The 24,705-nt window shown below is 30.4% G+C and overlaps 1 protein-coding gene across 6 annotated transcripts in view; it reads left to right on the forward strand.

Annotated features, from left to right (window-relative positions):
- The window catches only part of NOVA1 (NOVA alternative splicing regulator 1), a 162,340-nt gene that overhangs the window by 116,387 nt on the left and 21,248 nt on the right, over positions 1–24,705 (forward strand). For 5 of the 6 annotated variants that reach the window (XM_051977320.1, XM_051977321.1, XM_051977324.1 and 2 more), the window contains 2 exons: positions 6,116–6,282; positions 24,007–24,078. In XM_051977320.1, the coding sequence (XP_051833280.1) occupies positions 6,116–6,282; positions 24,007–24,078 (239 nt within the window). The remainder of the gene's footprint in view (positions 1–6,115; positions 6,283–24,006; positions 24,079–24,705) is intronic. The other variant, XM_051977322.1, reaches the window with a different exon arrangement.

Genomic DNA, 24,705 nt, shown 5'->3' on the forward strand with positions numbered 1-24,705 from the left:
AATCTTTTAGAGCTAGAAATCAGAAGATAACCTGTGCTGTTTCTTTTATTTCTAAGTATAAGTAGAACAACAAAGACCACATTGCCTATAAGCTCCTAAATTATAAGACATAAGAATGGAGGGGGACATGAAGTAAAGGGGTGTGTTTGATATAATAGCTCCTGAGCTATTTTTTTTATATACTTAAGGAAAGGTAAGGATAATTTCTTAAAAATGTTTCTTAGGACCACAATTTAAACTTTTGCCATGGTTCACTCAGGGATTACTTCCCCACCTAGTGTTCATATTAATTTCTGTATAACAAATAAGACAGCAAAGCTTTTTACTCTTGCAGTCTGACGTTATTAAATTATGCTTTAAAGAGAAGTTCGGTTGCTTCAGTTATATCTCTTTGTGATCCCATCTGGAGTTTTCTTGGCAAAGATACTGGAGTAGTTTGCAAATTGCCATTTGCTTCTCTAACTTATTTTCCAGATAAGCAAATGGAGGCAAAGTTAAGTGACTTGCCCAGGATCATATAGTTACTAAGTATCTGAGGTCAGGTTTGAACTCAGAAAGAATCGTCTTCCTGATTTCAAGTTCAGTGCTCCCTCCACTGTACTACCTAACTGCCTGTATATTTTTAAGGAATACTATTGATGTGAAGAACTTATAAATATTAAATTTTTACCAAGTATTCTTGGCGTTTAAGTCCCACATATGACACAAATTGTCAGTGGGACCCTAAGCAAGTTACTTAACTCCTTTGTGTCCCAAGCTTCTCTCTTCAGAGTATAAATGAATAGTCAAGAAGTAAGTCAATATATATTTAAGTGCCTTTTGCAAGCCAGGGACTTTGTTAAGGTCTAAGGATACTTAGAAAGCTAAGAGAGAATCCATATTGTTAAGGAGTTCACAGTCTAATGGAACAGTTGTAAGTATACTTGCCTACCCCAATGAAATTTTAGATTTGCTTCCTGTATTTGAAACAACAATCTCCAACTTCTTTTTTACTTCTGTTTTGTCATATGTTCCCATTAAATAACGTTTGCAAGGTGTTTGTCAAACATTGAGTTTTCTAGTCTCTTTTCTGGTCCATTTTAGCCTCTAATAGAAATAGAAACTTTTTTTTTAATTTAATTTGCCAAGTTCAAAAATACAAACCGGTTTATATTATAGTACATGCAAAGAGATCTTAATCTCTCCTTGCTAGTTTTTTTGGTCATTTCTTTAAAAAATAACTTTAATGATTTGTTTCAAAGTTATCTTTAGATTTCATAGTACCAAAAGAAAATATTTTTATATAAGTAACTTTAAGCTTTGGTTAAGTCTTCTATAGATAGTAAAAGCTACTTTTAACTAAAAATGATAAATAACTTACAGTTTACTTTAGTCAGTAATGGAACTTAAAAGATTTTTAAATGGCCCTTTCTTTACCATCATTGAACCCCGCCCCCCCCCAAAAAAAACACCTTAGCAATGCCAATAATTTTAATGGTTCATTTTTATTATATAGATTGGCCATGTACCTGGCAATTTTTCTTTTGCCTAATTCCCTTTTATAAATTATTGTGCTCTATGCTGAGTGAAAAGCCATTAGAATTAAGTGGAAGAACATAACAGCATTTCTTCTAAAAATTAAAGCAATTCCCAGTGGTGGATTACAATCTCCTATTTTTTTTTCTTTTTATGGTAGTTTTAATGAGTGAGATAATTTAATCCTCAAAGAAAATGTATTGCAATTGTGAACTATCTCCAATTTGTCTCACATACACTGTGTGAAATTTATTTTTACACAATTGAATTTCTTCATGATTCAGTGATTTTCATTTACTTTCCACTGGCCTATACAAAGTGAAAAATAGTGGAATCTGCTGTGATGTCTGATGTGATATGTATTGTCTTAAATTGCAGTTGCTAAAACAACATAGATTGTAAGCTCTTGGTGAATCTGTGCCAAGGTTGATGAAATTTTCTGTTTGGGTTTGACTGGTTTCTTTTCTCTGTTTTGACAGTATACATCTCTGTAAGTGCACTTCATGTTTGGCTCCCGAAGCATGAGTAACTTGATCTGTGTTTTGTGTTGTCTGCTGAGAGAAGAACTGTTGTTGCCTTGATCAATCCTCATCCATTCTTGCCATTTAGCAGACAATTAATACATCCTTGTAAAGACTCCCTAGAGCATCCCTTTGGAATTGGATTATTTTACACAAGAATCACAGGAGTTAACATTGTGGGGGTGGGAGGAGGAGAGATTGATAATAAAAGCTAGTTAAGAGAAAGAAAAATACTTTAAGATCTCAAACTCATATTTATTGAACAATTTTCTACATAGAGTGATAAAAGGAATCATTGCTTTTTGTTAAAATATTTTATAAAAGACTACTACAAAAATAGTCTATTTTCATGCCTAACAATCTTGAATTTTACTACTTGTCTCCATGGGTATACAACTATTTCTGATTCTTCTTCCTGACTTGTAAGAACAGAAACTTTCTGGGAAAAAGAATAATATACATTAATCATACCTCATATTTACATATATTATACACATAGAAATTTATATATTCACTGTTTTTAGATTCAGATATATAATTTACATAAGTATTTTCAAGAGTTACTTGGAATTTTTAAATATAAGAGAATATATAATATAAATTTTGATCTGAACAAATAAAAATACATATATGAATTTGGGGGGAAAATGAAAAATTTTAAAAAGGTACCTTAAATTTTTTTTGTTTTCATCAGATAGCTATTTAATATAAAACTATGGTGTTTTCTGTAATTTTATAAATACACAATTAGTTTGGGAACATTAAGAAATACTGGCCTTCATTTCCAAAATATATATAGAGAATTGACTCTAATTTATAAGACATCAAGCCACTCTCCAATTGATAAATGGTCAAAGGATATGAACAGACAATTTTCAGATGATGAAATTTAAACTATTACCACTCATATGAAAGAGTGTTCCAAATCATTATTGATCAGAGAAATGCAAATTAAGACAACTCTGAGATACCACTACACACCTGTCAGATTGGCTAAGATGACAGGAAAAAATAATGATGAATGTTGAAGCAGATGCAGGAAAACTGGGACACTGATGCATTGTTGGTGGAGTTGTGAACAAATCCAACCATTCTGGAGAGCAATCTGGAATTATGCCCAAAAAATTATCAAATTGTGCATACCCTTTGATCCAGCAGTGTTACTTCTGGGCTTATATCCCAAAGAAATACTAAAGAAGGGAAAGGGACCTGTATGTGCCAAAATGTTTGTGGCAGCCCTGTTTGTAGTGGCCAGAAAATGAATGGATGTCCATCAATTGGAGAATGGTTGGGTAAATTGTGGTATATGAATGTTATGGAATATTATTGTTCTGTAAGAAATGACCAGCAGGATGAATACAGAGAGGACTGGCAAGACTTACATAACCTGATGCTAAGTGAAATGAGCAGAACCAGGAGATCATTATACACTTCGACAACAATATTGTATTAGGATGTATTCTGATGAAAGTTCTTTAACAAAGAGACCTAACTCAGTTTCAATTGATCAAGGATGGACAGAAGCAGCTACACCCAAAGAAAGAACTCTGGGAAATGCATGTAAATTGTTTGCATTTTTGTTTTTCTTCCTGGGTTATTTCTACCTTCAGAATCCAATTCTCCCTGTGCAACAAGAGAACTGTTCAGTTCTGCAAACATATATTGTATCGAGGATATACTGCGAGGATATACTACAACATATTTAACATATATGGGACTGCTTTCCAGAGAGGAGAGGGGGAAGGAGGGAAAAATCAGAACAGAAGTGAGTGCAAGGGATAATGTTGTAAAAAATTACCCTGGCAAGGGTTCTGTCAATAAAAAGTTATTATAATTAAAAAAAAAAGAAAGAAAGAAAGAAATACTGGCCAGAAATTAAAGATAAAGCAAATCAAAATTTGAAATTATTTTAAGATGTCTAACTAAAATCATGAGACTTAGTAGATAAGCTATGCATGAAATTAGCCTCCTTACTATGCATAGCTTGTAAATTTATACATTATGTTTACTGTTCTGTAAAATGGGTAGTCTTATTAAATGAAATGTTCTTATATTTGTAAATATTTAAAAGTTCTATATTTTATTATATTTTAAATTTCTTACATATAAGCAGGATATCATTTACATAAAATGTGAAATTTTGAATCCATTATATTTATGTGACTATATGTGTTTATCACATACATATGATAACACGCATTACTACATGTTGTAGTATGCTTTCACTAATTTGTACACATTTGGAATTAGTAAGCTCAGTGTGATGAACTAGAATCTTTATCTGTATTTTATCATAAGCCACATGGCTTATGATAAAATTACAGATAATTTACAGATAAAATTTACAAATAAAATTACAGATAATTATGTCTTGTCTTATCTTATATTTAAAGTGAATCACTACCTACATCATTTAGGCACTGAGTCAACTTTACTATTTCATCTTTACCAAATTCTAGTTCATCTTTACCTAAAGCTAGTATTTGTGAGTGAGTTGAAATGAATGAATTTTGAAAAATAATATCATTGCCTAAATTTTTTTTATGTCTGATCATATTAAAAACCTTAAACTGATGTCTTCGATGTTACATAGATAACTACATTCTCATATTTAATACCAGCAGAACATAAGCACTGGCAGGTACTGTCAAACTGAAAAGGTTTCAAGTATGAAACTATCAAAAGAATTATATTTCTTGTTCAGTTTCAAAAGCCCAAATATCAGTGATTATCTCACTATTTTAGTGTATACAATAATTTTTACGCTTATTATACGGTAGCATACAGATACATAAAGTAGAACTCAACTTTAGGAAAAACTAGTTTAAAAGTCCTATTTTTTATATACTAGCTATGACACTAAACAATGATTGAACTTCTCTAAAATGTTATATTTTGGAAAAATATTCAAAAAATATTTCAGACTTGCATTGACAAGCATTTCCTCACCAACAATGTCGATTACCTAGTTTTATTATATGTACTTCTAATAATTATATTACATATTCCTATTGTAGTTACCTCATTCATGATAAGTCTTATTTCCTCCTTAATTATACAAAACCAGGTATTTAAAAGGTACTAAAATCTGTAATAGGTTAATCAAAGTTCCTGATAAAAATAATTCTGAATATGGATTTTTTGGCAATTAAAATTTCATATTTTATGAAAGCAAATTATATGGATTTGTATTGTAATATCTGAAGATAATTTCCATAGTTTCTTTTAAAATGCCTTTGCTTCTTAGAAACTGACATTTCATAGCAAAAGAGAAGAAAATTGAAAGGATGAGGTTTTATTAAGAATAACTCTTTGGCAAATAGAAATATTTTTTCTCCTTGGTTAATGTCTGTGGCAGCCCATTAAAAAGGATTTTTTTTCTTTTTTTTCTAGATTATATCTATTATTAGTAGAAAGTTTAACATTTGAAATAATTGATAATTTGAAAATGTGTGCTTCTTCATTCTAGTGATTTCTTACAGTAATAACTTCCCTCCAAAACATTGTATTTAGTATTTCTAATCCTAATTGCCTATTTATCCTGCATGTAGCTTATTTGTAGCACAGTTATTTACACATTGACTTTGCACTTAAGATGTGAGTTCCTTGAGAGCTGGTACTAGTTTTGTTTGTTTTGCTTTTGTTGTTTTTTTGTGTGTGCCTTTCTTTTTATACCCAGTGCTTAGCATAGTACCATACATCAAGTAGATAATAAAATTTTGTTTATTGACAAAAGGCTATATGAGGCCTTTCTGAAGTCAGTACCTTTGAACAGAACCATAATCTAGATGTCCTGAGTGACATCTGATCAGGCCTTACTTGAGTGACTTAAAATAAAGTTTTTCCATACAGAAATGAAGAGGAAAGGAGGAACAAAATGAATGTAAATTAGACTTGCTACTATACCTTAATATTGTGACCCTCAAATGAAATAAATATGTAAACAAATAATAAGGATGTTATTCATATTAGTCTATCTAATTAATTTTTGATACTATCAGCTAGGTAAATACATAGCTACCTGATTTTCAAAAAATATGAGAAAATTTTTCTGAATATTAATTTTTTTTTCTCTACAGGCACTACAGAACGGGTGTGTCTGATCCAGGGAACAGTTGAAGCACTAAATGCAGTTCATGGCTTCATTGCTGAAAAAATTCGGGAAATGCCCCAAAATGTGGCCAAGACAGAACCAGTCAGTATTCTACAACCTCAGACCACAGTTAATCCAGACCGCATCAAACAAGTGAGTGTTTAGTTGAGAATTGAAAGAAAATCATTAGCAACTTAGTACAAATGCATTTTAAACAAAGAGTTATCTTGTAGACCATTAATTTTTAAATATAACTTTTAAGTATGTAATTTTTTGCTTAAAAAAGTTTTCACAACTATTTTGTTTTGTAATTGTTTGCCCACCCTAAAGTGTATAAACTACCATTCCAAGGAGTAAACACATAATTTTTTTAGTGTATTTTTTCATTATAAACTTATATATTGTCCATTGCCACATCTGATTAACTTGTAGAATTTTCTATTCATTTAAAACTTCATGACTCATTTTTTATCACTTATGGAAAAAAATAAAACATGAAAAAGAATAATACCCACAGATTTCCCAATACTCTCTTTTTAAAAATCATAGTTTGAGCCTACAATATAATTTTGGGTTTTTAATTTTTGTTTTTTGCCTATGAAATTCTAGTTTGCTAATTCAATTGTCTTTTTAACTTTTTTTTATACCTACTTATACATGTTTAGCAAATTTGTATACATAACAGTATTGGGTTTTTTTTTAATCAAATATTTTGTCCTGTGTAACTATATAGTTATTACATACAAGACATTATAACTCCATGTTAGCTTTTATGAGAAGAATTTCTTGTAACCAAAAATTTAATTACTTAATTCTTAAGATATTGAGGATGACTGCTTTAATTTAGGAAATCCTAAATAGTTAAATGTGGTAAAATCTTGCCATAAGCTTTTTTTTTAATTTGTAAATTTGTTTAACATTGTATAATAGTAGTGAAGTATTGTACTGTATTTCAGCCTTGTTAGTTTATCTACTTTAAAGTTGTGACCAGTAGATAGATGCAATAGTATACCTTAGTGGAAAGGTCATTGTTATTTCATTGACCTAGACAATTAATTTATTCTTCTGATATTGTGTGTATGTATATAGGTATGTATGTGTATATAGGCATACATACATATGTTATATATAAATACTATCTATAATTAATTCATTTTTAAAATATTCATATTCAATATAGCTAGTAGAATGAATTTCCATGCAGTACTTACTAAATTTGTATTTTTTAAACTGGTGAATTGATAGCACTCAAAATGTTCAAGTCTATTGTGTTTATTAACATGAAAACTAACATAGTGAATATATTTTATTTAATGTGTATATATATATAGAAAACTCATTTCCTGATTATAGTATAATATTCACTAAATAGCAATTCAGAATCCATTGTATTTTTATAGTAAGTAAATAGTTGATTTTATAGTTAACTATATAGTTTATATTAATTTTAATGTGAAATTCTACAATCTACATGTTTATACAGTTAACCTAATATAAATTGATAAAATGAATGTACTTGTGTGTTAATGTTGAATTTTTGCTAACTTGATAACAGTTAAAAACATAGGCTTTTTCTGTTATCCTTTTTACCATTTTCTGCATAATTTTTATTATGATGCATATTCAGAAATACTAAAAAACTTCATTGGCATAAAATAATTTTAAATATTAGTACTATGGAAATAAAAGTATAAGCTTGCCCAGCATAATTATATATATCAGAAGCTGGGTAAAAATTTCTAAATAGAAAACACCAAGAGATTAAGATTTTTTGGAGCATCCCACAGATTAATAGAATTTCCACCCTAACAATCTACCCTCAATTTATCTTCTCTCTCTCTTCTTCTCCTCTTTCTCCTTCTCCCTCTTCCTCTTTGTTTCCCTCACCCTTTTCTCTCTAACCCTTCCTCCTCCTCTCTTTTCTCTGGCCTCTTATTGCAGTAATAAATGGTGAGGATATTGGTGGTGCTTGAAAAAGACCTGAATTTTGAAAGCAGTAAAATGGAGTTAGTAGAATGAAAAGTCTGATTTTTTGGGAAAAAATGCTCCAAATATCACTGCATAACTTTTTTTTGAACTGTATGTGCAATGACATATCCAGAGCTAGAAGAATCTTAGAAAGTTTGGCTTTTAAAAAATTTTTTGCTGCATATATTTTTCCCAAATTAAAGTCAATTTTTTAAAAATATAGATTTACATTTATTCCAAGCCTATATAAAGCAGATATTTGTAAAAATTACCTGTTACCTTAAATTGAAAACTTAGGCAAGATAGAGCATCAATTCAAAGCATTTGTCAAAATTTTTGTTTTAATTAATTGTAACTATTTACAATTGTACCACATTCAAAAATGTAGAAATTATGAAATCACTTTTAATTTCTATAAAATTGCTTAGGAAAAAAACCAAAACTATAACAATATAGGAGAGGAAAAAAAAGTTTCTTAGTACCTTTTTACAAGCTTTGAATTGCCTAGACAATTTTAGATAATAATTCTTCCAAGAGAAATGAATCCTTAATGTTTGAAATTGGCACATTTAAAGTTAATTTGTCCCTTTATAGTCTGTTCTCCTAAAGAAGCAGCAACATAACAAAAGAGTGGTCAAAAATAAATAAGGAGGTTGAATAATTTCTGAGTTTTTTTAAGTAGAGGCAGCATAATGCATTGGGAAAAGAACTAAATTAGAAGTTGGGGAGAGGGAGATTCTAATACTGGTTCCAACACCAGCCTTATAATTTAAGCCACCACAACAACTTAATCTTTCTGTGCCTCAAGTTCTTCATTAGCAAAATGAGGGGATTGGATTGGATAATCTCTTAGGCTCCTCCAAGCTTTCAGGATATATATCTCTAAATTGAAAGTCTATGTGTATAAATATCTACAGAATTTCAGAGGGGTAGTATATGAAAACATCTTCAAGTTCTCTGTCATTAGATTATTCTCTAAACATCAGTTAATTTATATAAATTTAAATTAGTATACAGTTTGAAAGAATACTCTTCATGAATTTATTTATAGATTCAGAACTTGAAAAAAGAAACTCTCCTGCTTAGATTTTTAAAAAGTGTATGTAAATGGAAAAGCTAAATAGTGCCCTGGCCCTTAGAGTCAGGAGGACATGAATTCAAATACAGCCTCAGATACTTAATACATTCTAGCTGTGTGCCTCTGGGCAAAGTCACTAAACCCCCGTTGCCTCACCAGAAATTTAAAAAAAATGATAATAAAATATAAATATATGCAAATTATATAAGATTTTATAGTTAACGGGTAGATCTATTTAGTGTTAAAATCTTACCTTCTTAGGAATTACTAATTTTTGGTTTGGTTTTATTTTGTTTTGTTTTTTAATTTGTTTGGGGTAAAAATTTACATGCTCAGACCTGACATGATCCTTTAAAGCTTTTCTCTAAAATTTTTGGCTAATACTTTATGTTTTACTCATAAGTTTAGTGAGATATTAAACATACTGGAAAATAAACACTTTAAATTGCTGAACTTAAAAATTTCCTTAAAGTTTTCCATAAATAACAGATGCTTCCAAAATGGAATTTTTTATGTTCAGGTTTAAGATCCAGATGATATCTCTCATTTTTTCCCCAGAATAATAATTTGATTCTAATAATATCCAAATAATTTGAATTTTGGTAAACTGTTTAAATAACATTTTAAGTAACATCTTTAAAAGATTTATAACACATGTTTTACATCATATTCTTTAACATGATTAAATCCTAAACCACATTGTCTTATTGAGATATAATTAGAGACTATTTTTGTTAACCAAATAGAGCCTACTTCTTTTAATATTATTCATGTTGGCATTATCCTTTCTCATACAAGTCCTAGTTTATTAAATCACATAGATTATTTATGCAAATCTTTGAACACAACAATGTAGTATAAGTTTCTTCTTTATTAACAGAAGCAATTTGTCCCATTTCTAATTGCAACTTCTGTGAACCATTTAGCCCTTGATTCTGATCAGCATTTATTAGAGACTGCTTTAGGAAAGGTGTAAAGTATCGGCTTTTTTTTATTCTCTTGTTCTAAAAAAAATGTCAAATTAAAATGTCAGCTTTTTTTACTTAATTATCACAAAACATCTGATTTAAATCCAGCTAACCCAGGCAGAATTATATTGTATATAAGTTCTCCAGGAAAAAATTTTTTTGCAAAATTGGCATTATTATAATGCAATAGAATAGTATGGATGACTTTTCAATTTTAATTTTTAAGATTTAACCTTAGAGAGGCAGCATGGCATGGAGATTACATTAGAAAAATGATCTCTAAGTCAGGAAAACTAGATTTTAGCTTCCTCCTCTGATATACACAGCTTTTGTGACCCTACACAAGATACTTAACCTCTCCATGCTATAGAATATAAATTGTAGAGCACAGAGGGAGTTTTCTCACTGAAATTTCTCTATATTAATGAAGTCACATAATGAAATCATATCCCACAAAAAAGGGATATTGGGGAATCAGCAACTTTAGAATACTTGATTCTAAATTGGTTCACCAAATATAAGTTGAGAATTACTAAGCACATAAAACTGTACTAGATGACTAGGAAGATATAAGAGAAGCATGCCTTAATTCTTTGTCTTCCAGATGCCTTTTTTTTTTTTTTTTTTTTTTTTTGCCCGAGACAAACAGTAGAAATAAAGTTTAAGTTAACAAATGAGTAGTACCAATAATAAATTCTGAAGCAGAATAAAGAATGGAAAATGGGTTATCTGGGAAGTTTGGGGGAAATTGAAATAGACTTCACATAATAGGTAAGAATTGGATAGATATGAGGAAGGGAACAATCCAGCTTTCTATGAAGAAGAGGTTAGGAATGTATTATAGAAGATCACAACTGTAAGTTACCTTAGAGATCATCTAGTCCAACTCCCTCATTTTATTGATAGGCAAATTAAAACCCTGAGTAAATGACTCACCAGCTAATCTATGGCGGAAACAGAATTCAAAAAATTCTATACAAAAAAAAAAAAGCATAGGTTTCAAAACTGGCTAGAAATGTAGAGATCATCTAATCTAACCGTCCCATTTTGCAAATGAGAAAATTGAATTCCAGAAGTGATAAAATAACTGGCCCAAAGTAGCACAAGTTCTGAAACTCCAAATCAGGATTTGATTCAAATCCAGTAATATCAAATTTACTGCTCTGTTAACTTTATTATGTCATGTTTGGTAGACAATGAGAAAGACCACCTTTTCCATATTGGAGGATTTATTATGGAAGAAATAAAATAAAAGCATGAACAGAAAATTTAATGTGAGGATAAAGAGTTTGATCACTGAACCAAAACTACTTTTAAATCATGATTGCCCTTTTGAGGGAATCCCTCAAAAGACAATGAAAAGCCATGGTGATTTAAAAAAAAAAAAAGTGCTTTAAAGGAAGATTAAAATGGTGGTTGTTTTTGATCACAGTAGCCTGGGAAATAGATAAAAGTACAAAATGGTACCTCAATCCTATCTATAGTCCCTTCCTCTGTAGGAGTAGTAGCAGTATCAGAATAGTGATGAGTCGCAGTTTTTAAACCAATTCCAACTGCTAAATATTCTTTGTTAAGAACCAGCAAGTGAATGTGCTACTAAAGGTTCTAAACCATATCTAATTTGACATTTTAACTATAAATGAAACTTTGAAATAATTTAAATTACAGATATATATATAGATATATATATATGATATATAAAGGCAGTAATAATTCTGCCATGCAATAATTTTAGCTTATATGTCAACATTTATTATAGGGAATTTAAAAAAAAATAGGGTCATTCTGTAAGTTTATCCCCAAACCAAGTTACTATATACTTTGAAAACTAGTGACTTGATTTAAAGGTAGGCACAGGAAAGGGCAATAAGAAATATTTTGAAAGATTTGGTTAATTATTAAGATATGATCATAAGTTTCATGGATTACTCAGGTTTCTCATATCTTTATTTCATGAACATATTCTTCATGAAAGGAATTAAACATGAAAAAGATTAAATACCTAAAAATATGGAAAGAAATGTACTATCTTGACAGTAAATAATGGTTATTGCTATGAAAGTTAATAGAAATCAGCTCTCTGTGTACATATCATCAACTGTTTAAGTTGATGGCAACAGGCTTCTTACCAGAGTTGCCTTCCCTGTGGTGAGGCAAAGATCAGAATAAACACTTGTTTAGAATGTAAGTTCATTTGCAAGTGAGAAAGAAAATTGTGAGCAGAATAACATATAAAATTATGAAAAGCACTTAAAATAACATTTACCATATCATCCTGAGAGCATGTGTATGTGTATATGAGCCTGGAAGGAAGATGATTTTAAAAAATAGTATAATCTGCTCATATTTCTTTCTACATAGATTTCTTCTTACTATCAACAATAATGAAAACATCATATTTGGATTCTAACCTCTCAATACCTAATTATTGGCCAATGGCACTTAAAAGATGAGGTTTGAGATTTGCTAAACTTGTTCATATACCAACAGACCAGTTTTTTCCTGGAGGTAACAAAATTTCAAAGGTTCTAAGGAATAAGCAGTGAGAATTTTTGAATCCCAGGCTTCCAGAGGAGTCATGGAAATTTCTGAACCCTAAACGACTAGAAGAGTAGGAGATTACACACATGGCCCTGGACATGAAGGATAAATAAGGAACTGAGACATGGAAAAGAGGAACAAAACTTGGATTTCACTCGCTGTTAATATTGTGAGTTACTTGGATTTTGTGAGTTATTCAGATTTTGTTTCCTTCCAGGAGCAGTCTAATTCCCTAGGGGTATGCCATAAGGCCAGAGACTTTTATAGGTCTCTGTGTTGAAGGTGAGACTTCACAGGAAGGGATAGAAATTTTTGCCAACTGTTCATTGGCTACTGTGAGTCTTTTATGGTTTATTTGGATTGGTGGAGAGCATTTTCTCTGTATTGAAATAAATTCTGCCCTATATCTAAGTGTTGGAGATGGGAGAGAAAGATACTCAGAAATTGATTTTCAAGATAACCTTGAAGAAGGAAAGAGTCTACAAAAAGGAAAAAAAAAATTATTATCAGAAAATGGAACTAAGAAGACATTAAAAACCATCAACCTAAATGGATAATTTTTGTTTGCTAAAAAAAAAAATCTTTTTGAAAATGGTATACTTAATGAACCAAAGAAGAGATTAACTTTCACAAAATTTTTCCCCTACAGCAGACTATGTCTTCACAGTTACACAATTGACAAATGTCGTGAATATGAGATCCTAGTTGTTTGTCTTGCTTGTTGATTAAAAAAAAAAAAAAAAGCAAGGTGATTCAGTAGAATAAAATGCAGCTCTAAAAACTTTTATAATTTACAAAATTATCTTCCTTTCCCGTTAAAATGAGGTTTTATGTTAAACATGATTGAGAAAATAACATTTTTTAGTTATACATAAGCTCTTTAACATATTTGCCAGTTTTAGGAAGACTATTCATTCTATGCAAAATGCAAATATAAAAGCGTTCAGTATTGACAGAATTTTTCCTGATGCTTTAATTTGAGGATAAAACTGTACTTGATTGAATATGGCCTTGCTGTTCTAATAGCATTTTCTCAAAGACTTAGAGGCCTAAGCATCCGAGGAATGGGAAAAATCTATAAATGTTTTTTGACATATGCTTCATTGTTAACCCCTTTTAACTGTTCTCTCCATACACATACACATATATATCCTGGGAAAGCTCTACGGATGACCCAAAATTGCTCCTTGCTATAAAAGCCCATATTTTAAACCCAAATTTTCTGTCAGTGATGTTACTTAGCTTCAAATCACCAAATCCTACATTGTCAGAAGTACAATGATTGGTGATCGAAAAAACCATGAAAAGATATCATGGTAGAAGTATGAGACTGCAACCTAGAGCAAATGATGACACTGACAAAAAAGAACATATATGAACAAATTGGTAAGATGGCCATATTTTGATAATGAACAGTAGGCTGGTAACCTGAGTGTTTCACTTTTATCTAAAAGATACTAAAAAACCCAAAAAGCCCTTTTCACATTGGCTAGGTCTTTTACTGTTTTATGGGACTTTTTGTTGTTATTGCAAAATTAAAATTAAAAGGTGTAACTGGGATATTTTCTACACTGTTAGAAAAAATGTCTCCATTAATGATATAAAGCTATGAAAATCTTAAAGTATAAGCAAATGATGATGAAGAAAATAAAAGAATGTTAAAATTAGAAGGGATTTTAATGTATTTTTTCTGCTTTTTTTTCTTTTTTAATTTTATCAAGTTAAATTTATATGTGAACAGAAACTCTTTTGCAACAATGTCTGTTCCAAGAGCTGTAACAATTAAGTATTGAGTATCTCTTGAAACAGGTTTTTTTTTTTCATTTTTTTTAACACCTTTTAATTAAGTTTTTCCTTTTGATGATCCATAACATCTCTTGCAGAAAGTTTGACCAGTTGTTCCCAGTTATGCTTTAGGTGATATGACAACCTTTTAAATCAGATGTCATTCATACTCATATCCCTAAGTTGTTTTTTTTCCTCCTTCTCCAAAGTTCAAATCTTTTGTTTCTGCAACTGATGTTTGAATGAGATTTAGTAGTTACTTCTGGATTATATAGGATCCTTGGATAATCCTGCCTTCCCTTCAGGATATTCCCAGCAATCCCTACTTTAACAAAAGATCACTTTTAATCCCCTCTCTTTATTCATCAGTCCATATGAAGATATGCTCCTTCCTAATGTAAGGTAGGTTTGGGGGGGTTTCATAATGCCTTTTCTTCTGACATCACATTTTAGTATGAGATTGGATCCAAAGAAACAATCTTGAATAGTCTAATCACTTGCCTCCTTCAGTGAACCTCTTTCCAACCACAGATTCTTAATTTGGTTGCATTCTTCAGCATCACAGTAATTCTAAATCCTCAACTACCTACTTTCCCCATCCCCAAATGCCTGTTCCCTTAATCCAATTCTTCTTAACCCCTGTATATTAATGACCCTCCACATCTTCTTGTCCTTTCTGCTATGCTCTACTCAGAATGCATCATAGTTAACAAACTTGCTTTCATCTTAAATCTTTTCTTTTTCCTTCTATCTTCCAGGCTTTCTCCTGAAGACAGTGTATTTTTGTTCTACTTTTCCAATACTGATTATACTTCATCATATTTCCTGTCTCTCTAGTATCAAGGATTTGGAATACTTCTTTTTCTCCAGTGCTACTTACAGAATGTCTTTGTCCTACTGTTCCTCCACAATCTTTTCTACTTTAAGATCCATATTATTCAAAGTTATTGACCACTATAGATACTGGTAGAAATTATCTGTGGATCCTCCAGATATTCTTCCTTCCTCAATAATTTCACTGCCTGCCTCAGTGTTTCAGTCACATTGTTATTATCATAAAAGATTTCAGCACACATATTGGTGCTTCCTCAAGTACTCTAACTTGCCAGTTCTTCATTCTTAATTCTCATGACTCAGATCAATTCACCTTAGCCATATAAACTATATAATACTGTATAAAAATATTAGGACATGATTGATCATACTAACATTTATAGTTGTATCTTTTCCATGTTCACAAACTTCAAAATTCCTTTGGTTGGTTTTATTCTTTTTTCTAATTCCTTCTTTCCCTAACATTTAAACTTATTTTTCTTTTTCCCATTTAAATCCCTCCATCTGCCATTTCTTTGCTAGATCATAATTCCTTTACTGGCTATATTCTTCTCTCCCTTTTGCTGTGCTAGAAATTTGTTATATTGTCTCATACAGGCTCTCTTGACAACAGAGCAATCCTTTTTGTACTTCCAGTTTTCTAATCACAGAATAATGGCTGATCCAAACATTCTTATTTCTCTTCAAGCCTCCCTGCACCCACTTTCTCAGATGAGAACCTTTTGCTTCATTGAAAAAACTGAGAACATTTGTTGAGAGTTCCCTCTTCCTTCATCATCTTACCTCACTTATATCACATCACATTCTCTACCATCTTCTTCTTCACTCCTGTTTCACATAAAAAGATAACCAACCCTTTTACTCAGGAAAATCTTCCATTATGTACCTTTGATCTCAACTACTTCCATCTTTAACAGACCTCTATCTTCCCTCTGATTTTCAAACTTTCTACTGATTCTTTCCTACTGCTGCCTATAGACATTCACTTAGCTTTAAAAAAGAAAAAAAAAAAACACATGATTCAATTAGCCTTACTAGTAAGTAGTCCTTTATCCCTTCTACCTTTTGTGGATAAATGCTTTTTTATAAATCCATCTGTAACTGGGTGACTCTAGTTCCTTTATTCTTACTTCTCATAGAAGCTGTAGCATCTAACCTTTTTATTCAATTAAAACTGCTCTCTCCAAAATTACCATTGCTCCTAATTAATTGTCAAATCTAATAAATGGACTTTTCTCAGTCATTATCCTTTTTTGACTATTCTGTAACTTTTGACAGTGTCAGTCATGTTACATTCCTGAATATTCATGTCTTTTTAGGTTTTCAGGATAATGTTCTCTCCTAGTTTTCCTCCTTGCCTATCTGATTGCCTTTTCTCTTTTTTGTTGGCTCTTCATCCAGGTTATACCCACTAAGCTTTGTCCTAGGCCCTCTTTTCTTCCTTTATATTAATTCAATTGGTGAGTTCATCTAGTCCTATGAATTCAGTTAATAGTTTCTATACTGATGATTCCTACACTTATATACCTTACCCTTGTTTCTTTTTGACTGCCTGTCCCATTTAATGTACTGTCTCTTGGTCATGTCAAACTGGATATCTTATAGGCATCACCAACTCTCAATGTATCCAAAACAGAACCCTTTATTTTTTACCCCAAATCCTTTGTTCTCCCAAATTTCCTATTACTATTGAGGGTGCTATCATCCTTCTAATTATCCAAGCATTCTGGCTTGCAGCTCTGCAACTTGGAGTCATCCTTAACTCCTCTTCCTTGTACCCATCCCTCATATCTAATTTGTTGTCACATCTTGTCATTTATACTTTAACATTTTTTGGTATATGACTCCTTTTATCCTCATGGAGGATTATTCCTGGATTATTGAAGTAACCCTCTGGTTAGTCTCCATGCTTCAGGTCTCTTCCTACTCCAGCCTTTCAATCAGCTATAAAATGATTTTCCTAAAGTGCAGGTCTGACCATGTCAATTTACCTCTATAGACTACCCCTACTCAATAAACTCAAGAGATTCTGTTACCTCCAGGTTCAATTATCAAATGCTCTGTCATTTAAAAATCTTTTTCAACCTGGCTTCTTCCTATATTTCCAGTTTTCTCATATTTTACACACCTTTGTGTGTATCCTATTGATGTACTTGCTGTTTCTTAAATATTATTCCATGCCTTTTTATTCAGTGTCCTCCATATTTGGAATTCATATCTTCCTCACCTCTGTCTTCCCATACTTCTTTTAATACAGCTCAAATCTTACTTCTGCAAGAAGCCTTTTCCAGTTCTAGTTTCTGTTAATGTAGTCTAAGATTTTCATCATATGTTATCAATGAGATTCTAGATCATAAATTGAAAGCTAGAAAGGTTGTTTGAAGTCATATAATATCTCCCTTTTTTACGTGTAAGGTAACTAGTCTTAAAAAATTAAAATAATAATCCAAGACTACACAGATTATAAGAGGCAGAGGTAGAATGCATACCCAAGTCCAAGTTCTGTATTTTTAAAAAAACACAATTATTTCTGGGAACTTCTTTTAATACAGCTCAAATCCTATTTCTGCAATAAGTCTTTTCCAGTTCTAGTTTCTGTTAATGTAGTCTAAGCTTATTTTCATCATATGCTATCAATGAGGTTCTAGATCATAAGTTGAAAGCTAGAAAGGTTGTTTGAACTCATATAATATCTTTTACCTCCACTTTGCTTCTATCTAATCTTTTAAGGATTGCCCATTATTCTAGCATATCTAGCATATTATGGTTCCAATAATGCCTTATAAAGTATTAGCTTTCTGTCTGCTTCAAGATATTTATTATTTACAACTTGATAAGGCTGTCATGTACATTCATTTATTCATGTCATTGATAGCAAATATTTAATAGATCAGAAACCTAAGATAATGTTTTTAGCATACTAAAGTTCTGTGAAAGACATTCAGGTTGACATTGTCACAATAATTACTATTGTATTGATCTGCTCTTTCAATTATTAAGCTAACTATATTTTATTCCACCTCATCTTTACAGATTTCTCCAAAACAGTGTTGTTAAAGACATTGTCAAATGTTTGCTGAAGTTCAAGTGTGCTATACTTAAAGTTTTCCATAATCTTTTCATGTAGTAATAACCTGTCAAAAAAAAGGAAATGTGTTTAATATGACTTTTTCTTTAAAAATCATGTTGGTTCATAATTGTTAATTTCTTAAATATTCACAAATCATCTTTTAAAATATGTTCTAGATTTTTGCCAAGCTCTTTGACCTATTGAAGAATGTGCTTTCAAAAGACAGAACAGATTAGAGGAAACAAAAATTAAATCCAAGCATGAAGTGATAACCACTTGAATTTAAGGTTATGACAGTAATTTTAGATGTAAAGGATTAAAAAAAAAGTTGGTCAAAGATAATTCTTAGTCACAGATTTCTATCAATTCTCTTCTTTTTGTCTTCTTTTTGAAGTTAGAGTCATGGCAATGAAAATGAAGAGGATATGGGTCTGAGGAATATTTCACAGGGAAAATTAATATGATTTAATGACTGTCTTGGAATAATCTCTGATCAGTTTTCTTTTATGTCCTTTACATATAGAGATTTTAGTCTAGATGAATGAATGGCATTCAAAAAGATAGTTAAGATGCAATTGGTAATGGTAAGTCATGATTTCAATTTTGGTTAGATTGATATGCACCTTGTCAATAGAACTATGCAGGAGAGTTGCAGATTGCTAGTGTGAGAGTTTGGAATTAACGATGTAAATTTGAGAATTATCTGGGTAGTAGGTATAGTTGAAACCATGATGTAGATCTGTTCATCAAGAGAAAAGATATGAGAAAGGAAAGATGGTTAAAAATTTCTGAACCCTGCAAAATATACATATAAACATATAGAAAGAAGAAAAAGAAACAAGTGTTGAAATAACTAAAAGAATACCAACTATAGTATTATGGAGCTAGAATAAATAGGGGGTGATCAAAAGCAACAGAAAGATCAAGATGAATGATATTTGAGGAGAAAAAATGATTTTTACCAAGAAAGTCATTAAAGATTTTTAATAACTTTATTTAAATTCATAAAAATGGAAGCATGATTTTAGTGAATTATTGGAATTCTAAGTAATAAAGAAATGAGACAGTTATTATCATTTAAATATTTTGAAATTGGAAAAAAATAAAGTGAGTAGAAAGGTTAAGAAGATCATTCATAGGTTTAGGAGAATAATTTTTTGTTGTTCTGTAAGCAGACAGAAATCTTGAGTTTGAAGATAGAATGAGCATTAAAAATAGATTAATATACAGGCAATGGAAAGAACAATAGGTAGGCTTCAGGGCACATCTTGTATATTTAGTTTTAATGGAAAGATTATCTTTTCTTCTGGGATTTGGCGCCCAAAAGAGAATGGATGGTTTTAGAGATAGAAAGCTAAAATGATATTAGAAGACTGAAAGAAGTAATCCAAAGAGTTTTCAATTCAGTAAAGTAATAGGAGATAAGATGGGGAATTTAAGGAGAATGGAAAAAATTTGAAATAACTATTGTGGTTAGTGTGGTAAGGAACACCAAAAACTGAATAAAAGGATTTGCAAGTAGCAGTTAATGCCTATTTAAATTGGAATTTGTAAATTTGTGGTAGAATAGGTCATTGTGGCTTGTTAATTAAAGCCATTTGCAATTTTAGGTTATACTTTTTTTCTGTTAGCTAAAAGCAGAAATTTAAGAACTAGAGCATCTCTAGGTGTGATATGTAAACTTTTAGCATTTAGAGAGACCTACTTTCCCTTTGAACTGATGAAGCCTGTAACAAAGGCAGATTTAGAATTAAGATTTATTGTTTAATCCTGTTTATTAGAACTGTCTTTTAATATATGTAGGTGGTCTTTGTCCTATATCTGTGTTAACAAGTGAACAACAGCTATCTGGAATGATATAAACTTTTCATTCTGGAAAACTTAGAAAATGAACTTATTGCTAGTCACTTTTAAATTCTTTTTCCCAGAAACTTAATAACTTCAATGTAGAAGAGCTCTTCTTTTGTGAAATTCTCTAAATTTTAAAGATTTCTTTTACTTGTTCAGTAACTCAAATTAGTAAAGTTCTTCAAACTTTATATCATAGGTAATTTCGGCCTTTCAAGTGTCTAAAGCATAAATCTTCAGAAATCATTCAAGCCAGGCAGATAAATGTATTATTAGACTTATTTATTTGAATAGTTAAAAAATAAATAGGCCCCCAAAATGACTACACTTTTGCCTATATATTATTTTTAGTTATACAAATTTTTTCCTTTAAGAAATATAAACTCAAGAAACATAAATCTTGAGAGTACACAGCAAATATCTTCACTTAATCATTTATATGAAATATGCCACATTTTAATAAAATATGTTATAAGTGACCCCAATTGATATTTAATTTGAAGCTACCAAATCTAAATTCATGCTATACAAATGTAAATATTTTACAAGTAAAATTATTTTAAAATGGTCATTACTATTGCTATTTTAAAGGGTATTGTATAAATTTTTCTTTTAAGCTTTTTAAGAGGGAAGGTCCTTCATTAGCTAAAAAAAACAAAAACACCACCACCAAAAACATGTAAATACTTAAGATGTACAACACATTAAAATCTTATCAGAAACCTAAAGTTTCTGTAGTAAACAGAAGTAAAACAATTATTATGCTTGCTATCTAACCAGGCAATATCAGATGTAATTTCAGAACAAAGAAAAAATCTAGATTAACCTAAACTAGGATACAGTGTTTGGATTAATTGCGTTTTCTTTATAACTGAAGAAAGATTCCCCCCCCACCCCCAAATTTTTTTTTTTAATTTTAACTCAAGTAAAAATCTTTCCCAGATACATATTAGACTATTTTCTTGCTTTAGTTAATGTGGTGTAATAAACATAATTTAAACTTTCTTCATATGAGACATTTCAATGCCTTAGGGACAGTTTTCTCAGCATCAGTTTTCATTGTTAAACATCTGGTTAATTAAAGGTTCTGGCAAGCTGGATTCTATTTCATCAAGGTTTTATTTTATCACCCATTTTTTGGGTGATTTTTTGCTCCTAGTTCTAATTAATTAGCTACTTTGGTTCTGTTAAGTAAATAGCAGTTGTTAGGTGACCTTTCATGTTTGGCTGTAAATTTGAATTGAAAAAATGAGATAATAATTTATTGTTTATTGTTATTAAGGTGCTATAAGAATAGTTTTTCAACAAGCAAAACTTGGAAAATTAAGTTCTGATAAAATAGCTATAAATTAGTTGCTAGATACTCATTTGTCTAAAAAGAAAGTAAAGATTGCTAATGATGAGGACTAAATAGAGCTACAATCATTACTTTATATAATTTTTTTTCAGTTTCCATCTAAATTATATCTTCCATATTAATATATCTGTTGATTATCAATTGCCAATTATTGTTAATGGCAATTAATGTTAATGGTTCTTTTTTTCCATCTTTGTGGACAAGCCATAAATCAGCTTCCCCTGATGTTTTGCTCAGACTTAACCTTTAGAGTCATTATTGATTGTGGCTTTAACACTGGTTTAAGGAATATATACAATTGTCAACTCTAGAACTATGACTGCCAATTTGCATTTTATAATAAAGTACTTATGTAGAAACAAAAAAAATAGTGGTCTTATAAGACATAAATACAAATGCTTCTACAAATTTGTGATAGTTCTATGGGTTCTCTTTTTTATTACCTCATAACTGAACTCATGTGAAAAAACTTTATAATCTTGATTTCATAGAGCACACATTTTAAATTAGTGTAGGAATAAGAGCCCCTTATTTATCTTACACAGTGGTGAAAATGGATCTCTGCTATGAAAATATACTTTATAGAATAGAGAAATAAAACTATGCTTCACAATGTAATCTCTGTGGAATGTGTGTGTATGTATATGTACACACTTGTATAATGCAAATAGGAGGATTTATATGAAAATTTTCTCTTAGCAGCACCAAGATTTCTACATATCACCCAAATAAAACCTGCATTAGAAATAAGCATTAGTGATATTTTTTAAAGATAAGTTAAAAATGAAAGTATTTTTGAAGAACAGACAGGTTTTCATTAAGGATGAGCATTAGAAATTTAAATACTTAGTTTATTTCTTTTTCATCATATGATTTTAGTATTTTTTTTTCATTCTTATAATTTAAAATCTTAAATTTAATCAGAATGTCAGGGCTTATTTCTCTCAAAATCCCCCCATTTTTGAATTTATCCATGTCACTTGAGTTTTATGCTGTAGTATAATAGTTAATGACATCCTAGCTTTGAGGAGACATACTGAATAAAAAATCTATTGGAAACATTTCTAGAGCCTACTTAGATTTGATCATTTTTGCCAGTAATATTAAATTTAAACATATGCCGAAAGCTATTGGGTTTTTTCTTTTGACAGCTGTGCACATGCATATATCTAAAGAAAATATGATAAATGTAGAATTGTTTTCTTTTTCATGTCACTTACATTTTCTTATTTTATAAGGAAGCTAAGATTATCAGCTGAACCTTTAAAAAGTTTTTCCATGGCCTTGAGTTACTTTGGTTAATATTTGTATGATCATAAATACTACAGTTTATATACATACTTACACACACACACACACACACACACACACACACTCAAAATACAACAGAGTTGAATTTGCAGATGAAGACATCTGTTCCTATCAGGAATGTTTTAAGTAATTGTTTTGATGAATAAGTACTCTATCAATATATATCTGTTAAGTTGAAATCTAATGTTCTGCAAATATTTTTTAAGTTTCTAAGCTAAATATGGCTATTGCTAAGTATTTCTTTGATCTAACAAAACATTTTAGTCTAAAATGTTTTTTATATTATATGTTTGCATTTAGATAAAGTGAACAATAAATAATGACTCCTACTTTATTTTTGTGGGGTTTTCTTTCTTGCTTTAACACAGGCTGCTGCTACAATGCATTGTTAACTGTTTTTCCCCCTAAGTGAATGATCTTTTAACTTAAATAATAAACATGTTGTAGTAATTTTTGTGATGGCCTTGGTTGCATATTCAGATATCTTGAGATTATTATTTACATTTTCACATATGGGTTTTTTATTAAAGTGTCAGTATTTTAGAATTGGTAACAAATTGTTACCAATAATTCAGTAATTAAAAAATAATTGTAATTAAAGATAGATGTGGAATTTACATGGAATTAACTTTTTGGTTATGTTTGACAGATGAAAAACATGGATAATTTTATGTAAAAATAAACTTCATTTCACCATTTCTTCAAAATTCAGACATTTTCTTGATTGTTGGAAAATATTCGTTGTAGTGTGCTCATTGAACTTGTTGGAATTTTTGTTTTATTTTCTCTTTTCCCGCAAGAAGGCGAGAAAGGAAAGAAAATATCCTGCAGTACATGAATATGGTCAGGATTTCCTCTTACAACTCATGTGAATTTTTCCCAATCACCATCTTGATTTCAATTCATGAATTTGTTTTTACATGCTTATGCATGCATACTTACATGCATTACTTAATTGATCTTAAATTCCATTAAGTTCGAATGAGTAGGAGATGATTTGGTTCTTAGAATTCTTTTCTCGTTATATTACATTTTATTTCATTTTGTTTTGTTTTGTTTAAATGATCAGTTTAAGGCTTATAAAGGTTGATTTGCTCCTGAACTGCTTTGTTCCCAGACATTGCCATCTTCCCCAACTACCACCAAGTCCTCTCCATCTGATCCCATGACCACCTCCAGAGCCAATCAGGTACGGTATCATCCTGTCATCTACACCATACTTTTCACGGGTGATTGCTTGCAAAGTGGAGAAAAAGATATGGTGGGTTAAGGATTTATTCGTTCATTCACATGTTATGCACCCATGATCATAGATGTCAAATGATATTATAATATCATAATTAAAATTTACATTTTATGAAACAAATGGCAAATTATTTGGCAACTTACTTGAATTGTGAATCTCCTGATAAAAACAAATACATTCAAAAGCAGGGTGCCCCTCCCTTTTTAGATTGTACCTGTGAAAAAGGGCAAAGATTTGATTTAGTGAGTATTTTTATTTCATATACATTTAATGATTTCTTTTGCATAGGAAAAGTTTATTCTTGAACATCAAATTTAAATACATATATAACTGCCAGAAAGTTTATATCTTGAGGTAATAAAATTGAAATATGCTTTTAACTAGGCTATATCTAATTGTAAAGATTAATTCATGTAATTGAAAACATTAGTTTGTATAATGAACAAAACAAAATTAAAATTATTTTGAGCATTTTAATAGCAAATACTTTATCATGATCTTAAAGCATTATTATTTACTATTTTGAAAAAAGAAAAGCAAAACCAATCTTTACAACAATTTAGATAAAAT

Source organism: Antechinus flavipes, chromosome 2 (assembly GCF_016432865.1).
Source record: "Antechinus flavipes isolate AdamAnt ecotype Samford, QLD, Australia chromosome 2, AdamAnt_v2, whole genome shotgun sequence".
Lineage (NCBI taxonomy): Eukaryota > Metazoa > Chordata > Mammalia > Dasyuromorphia > Dasyuridae > Antechinus > Antechinus flavipes.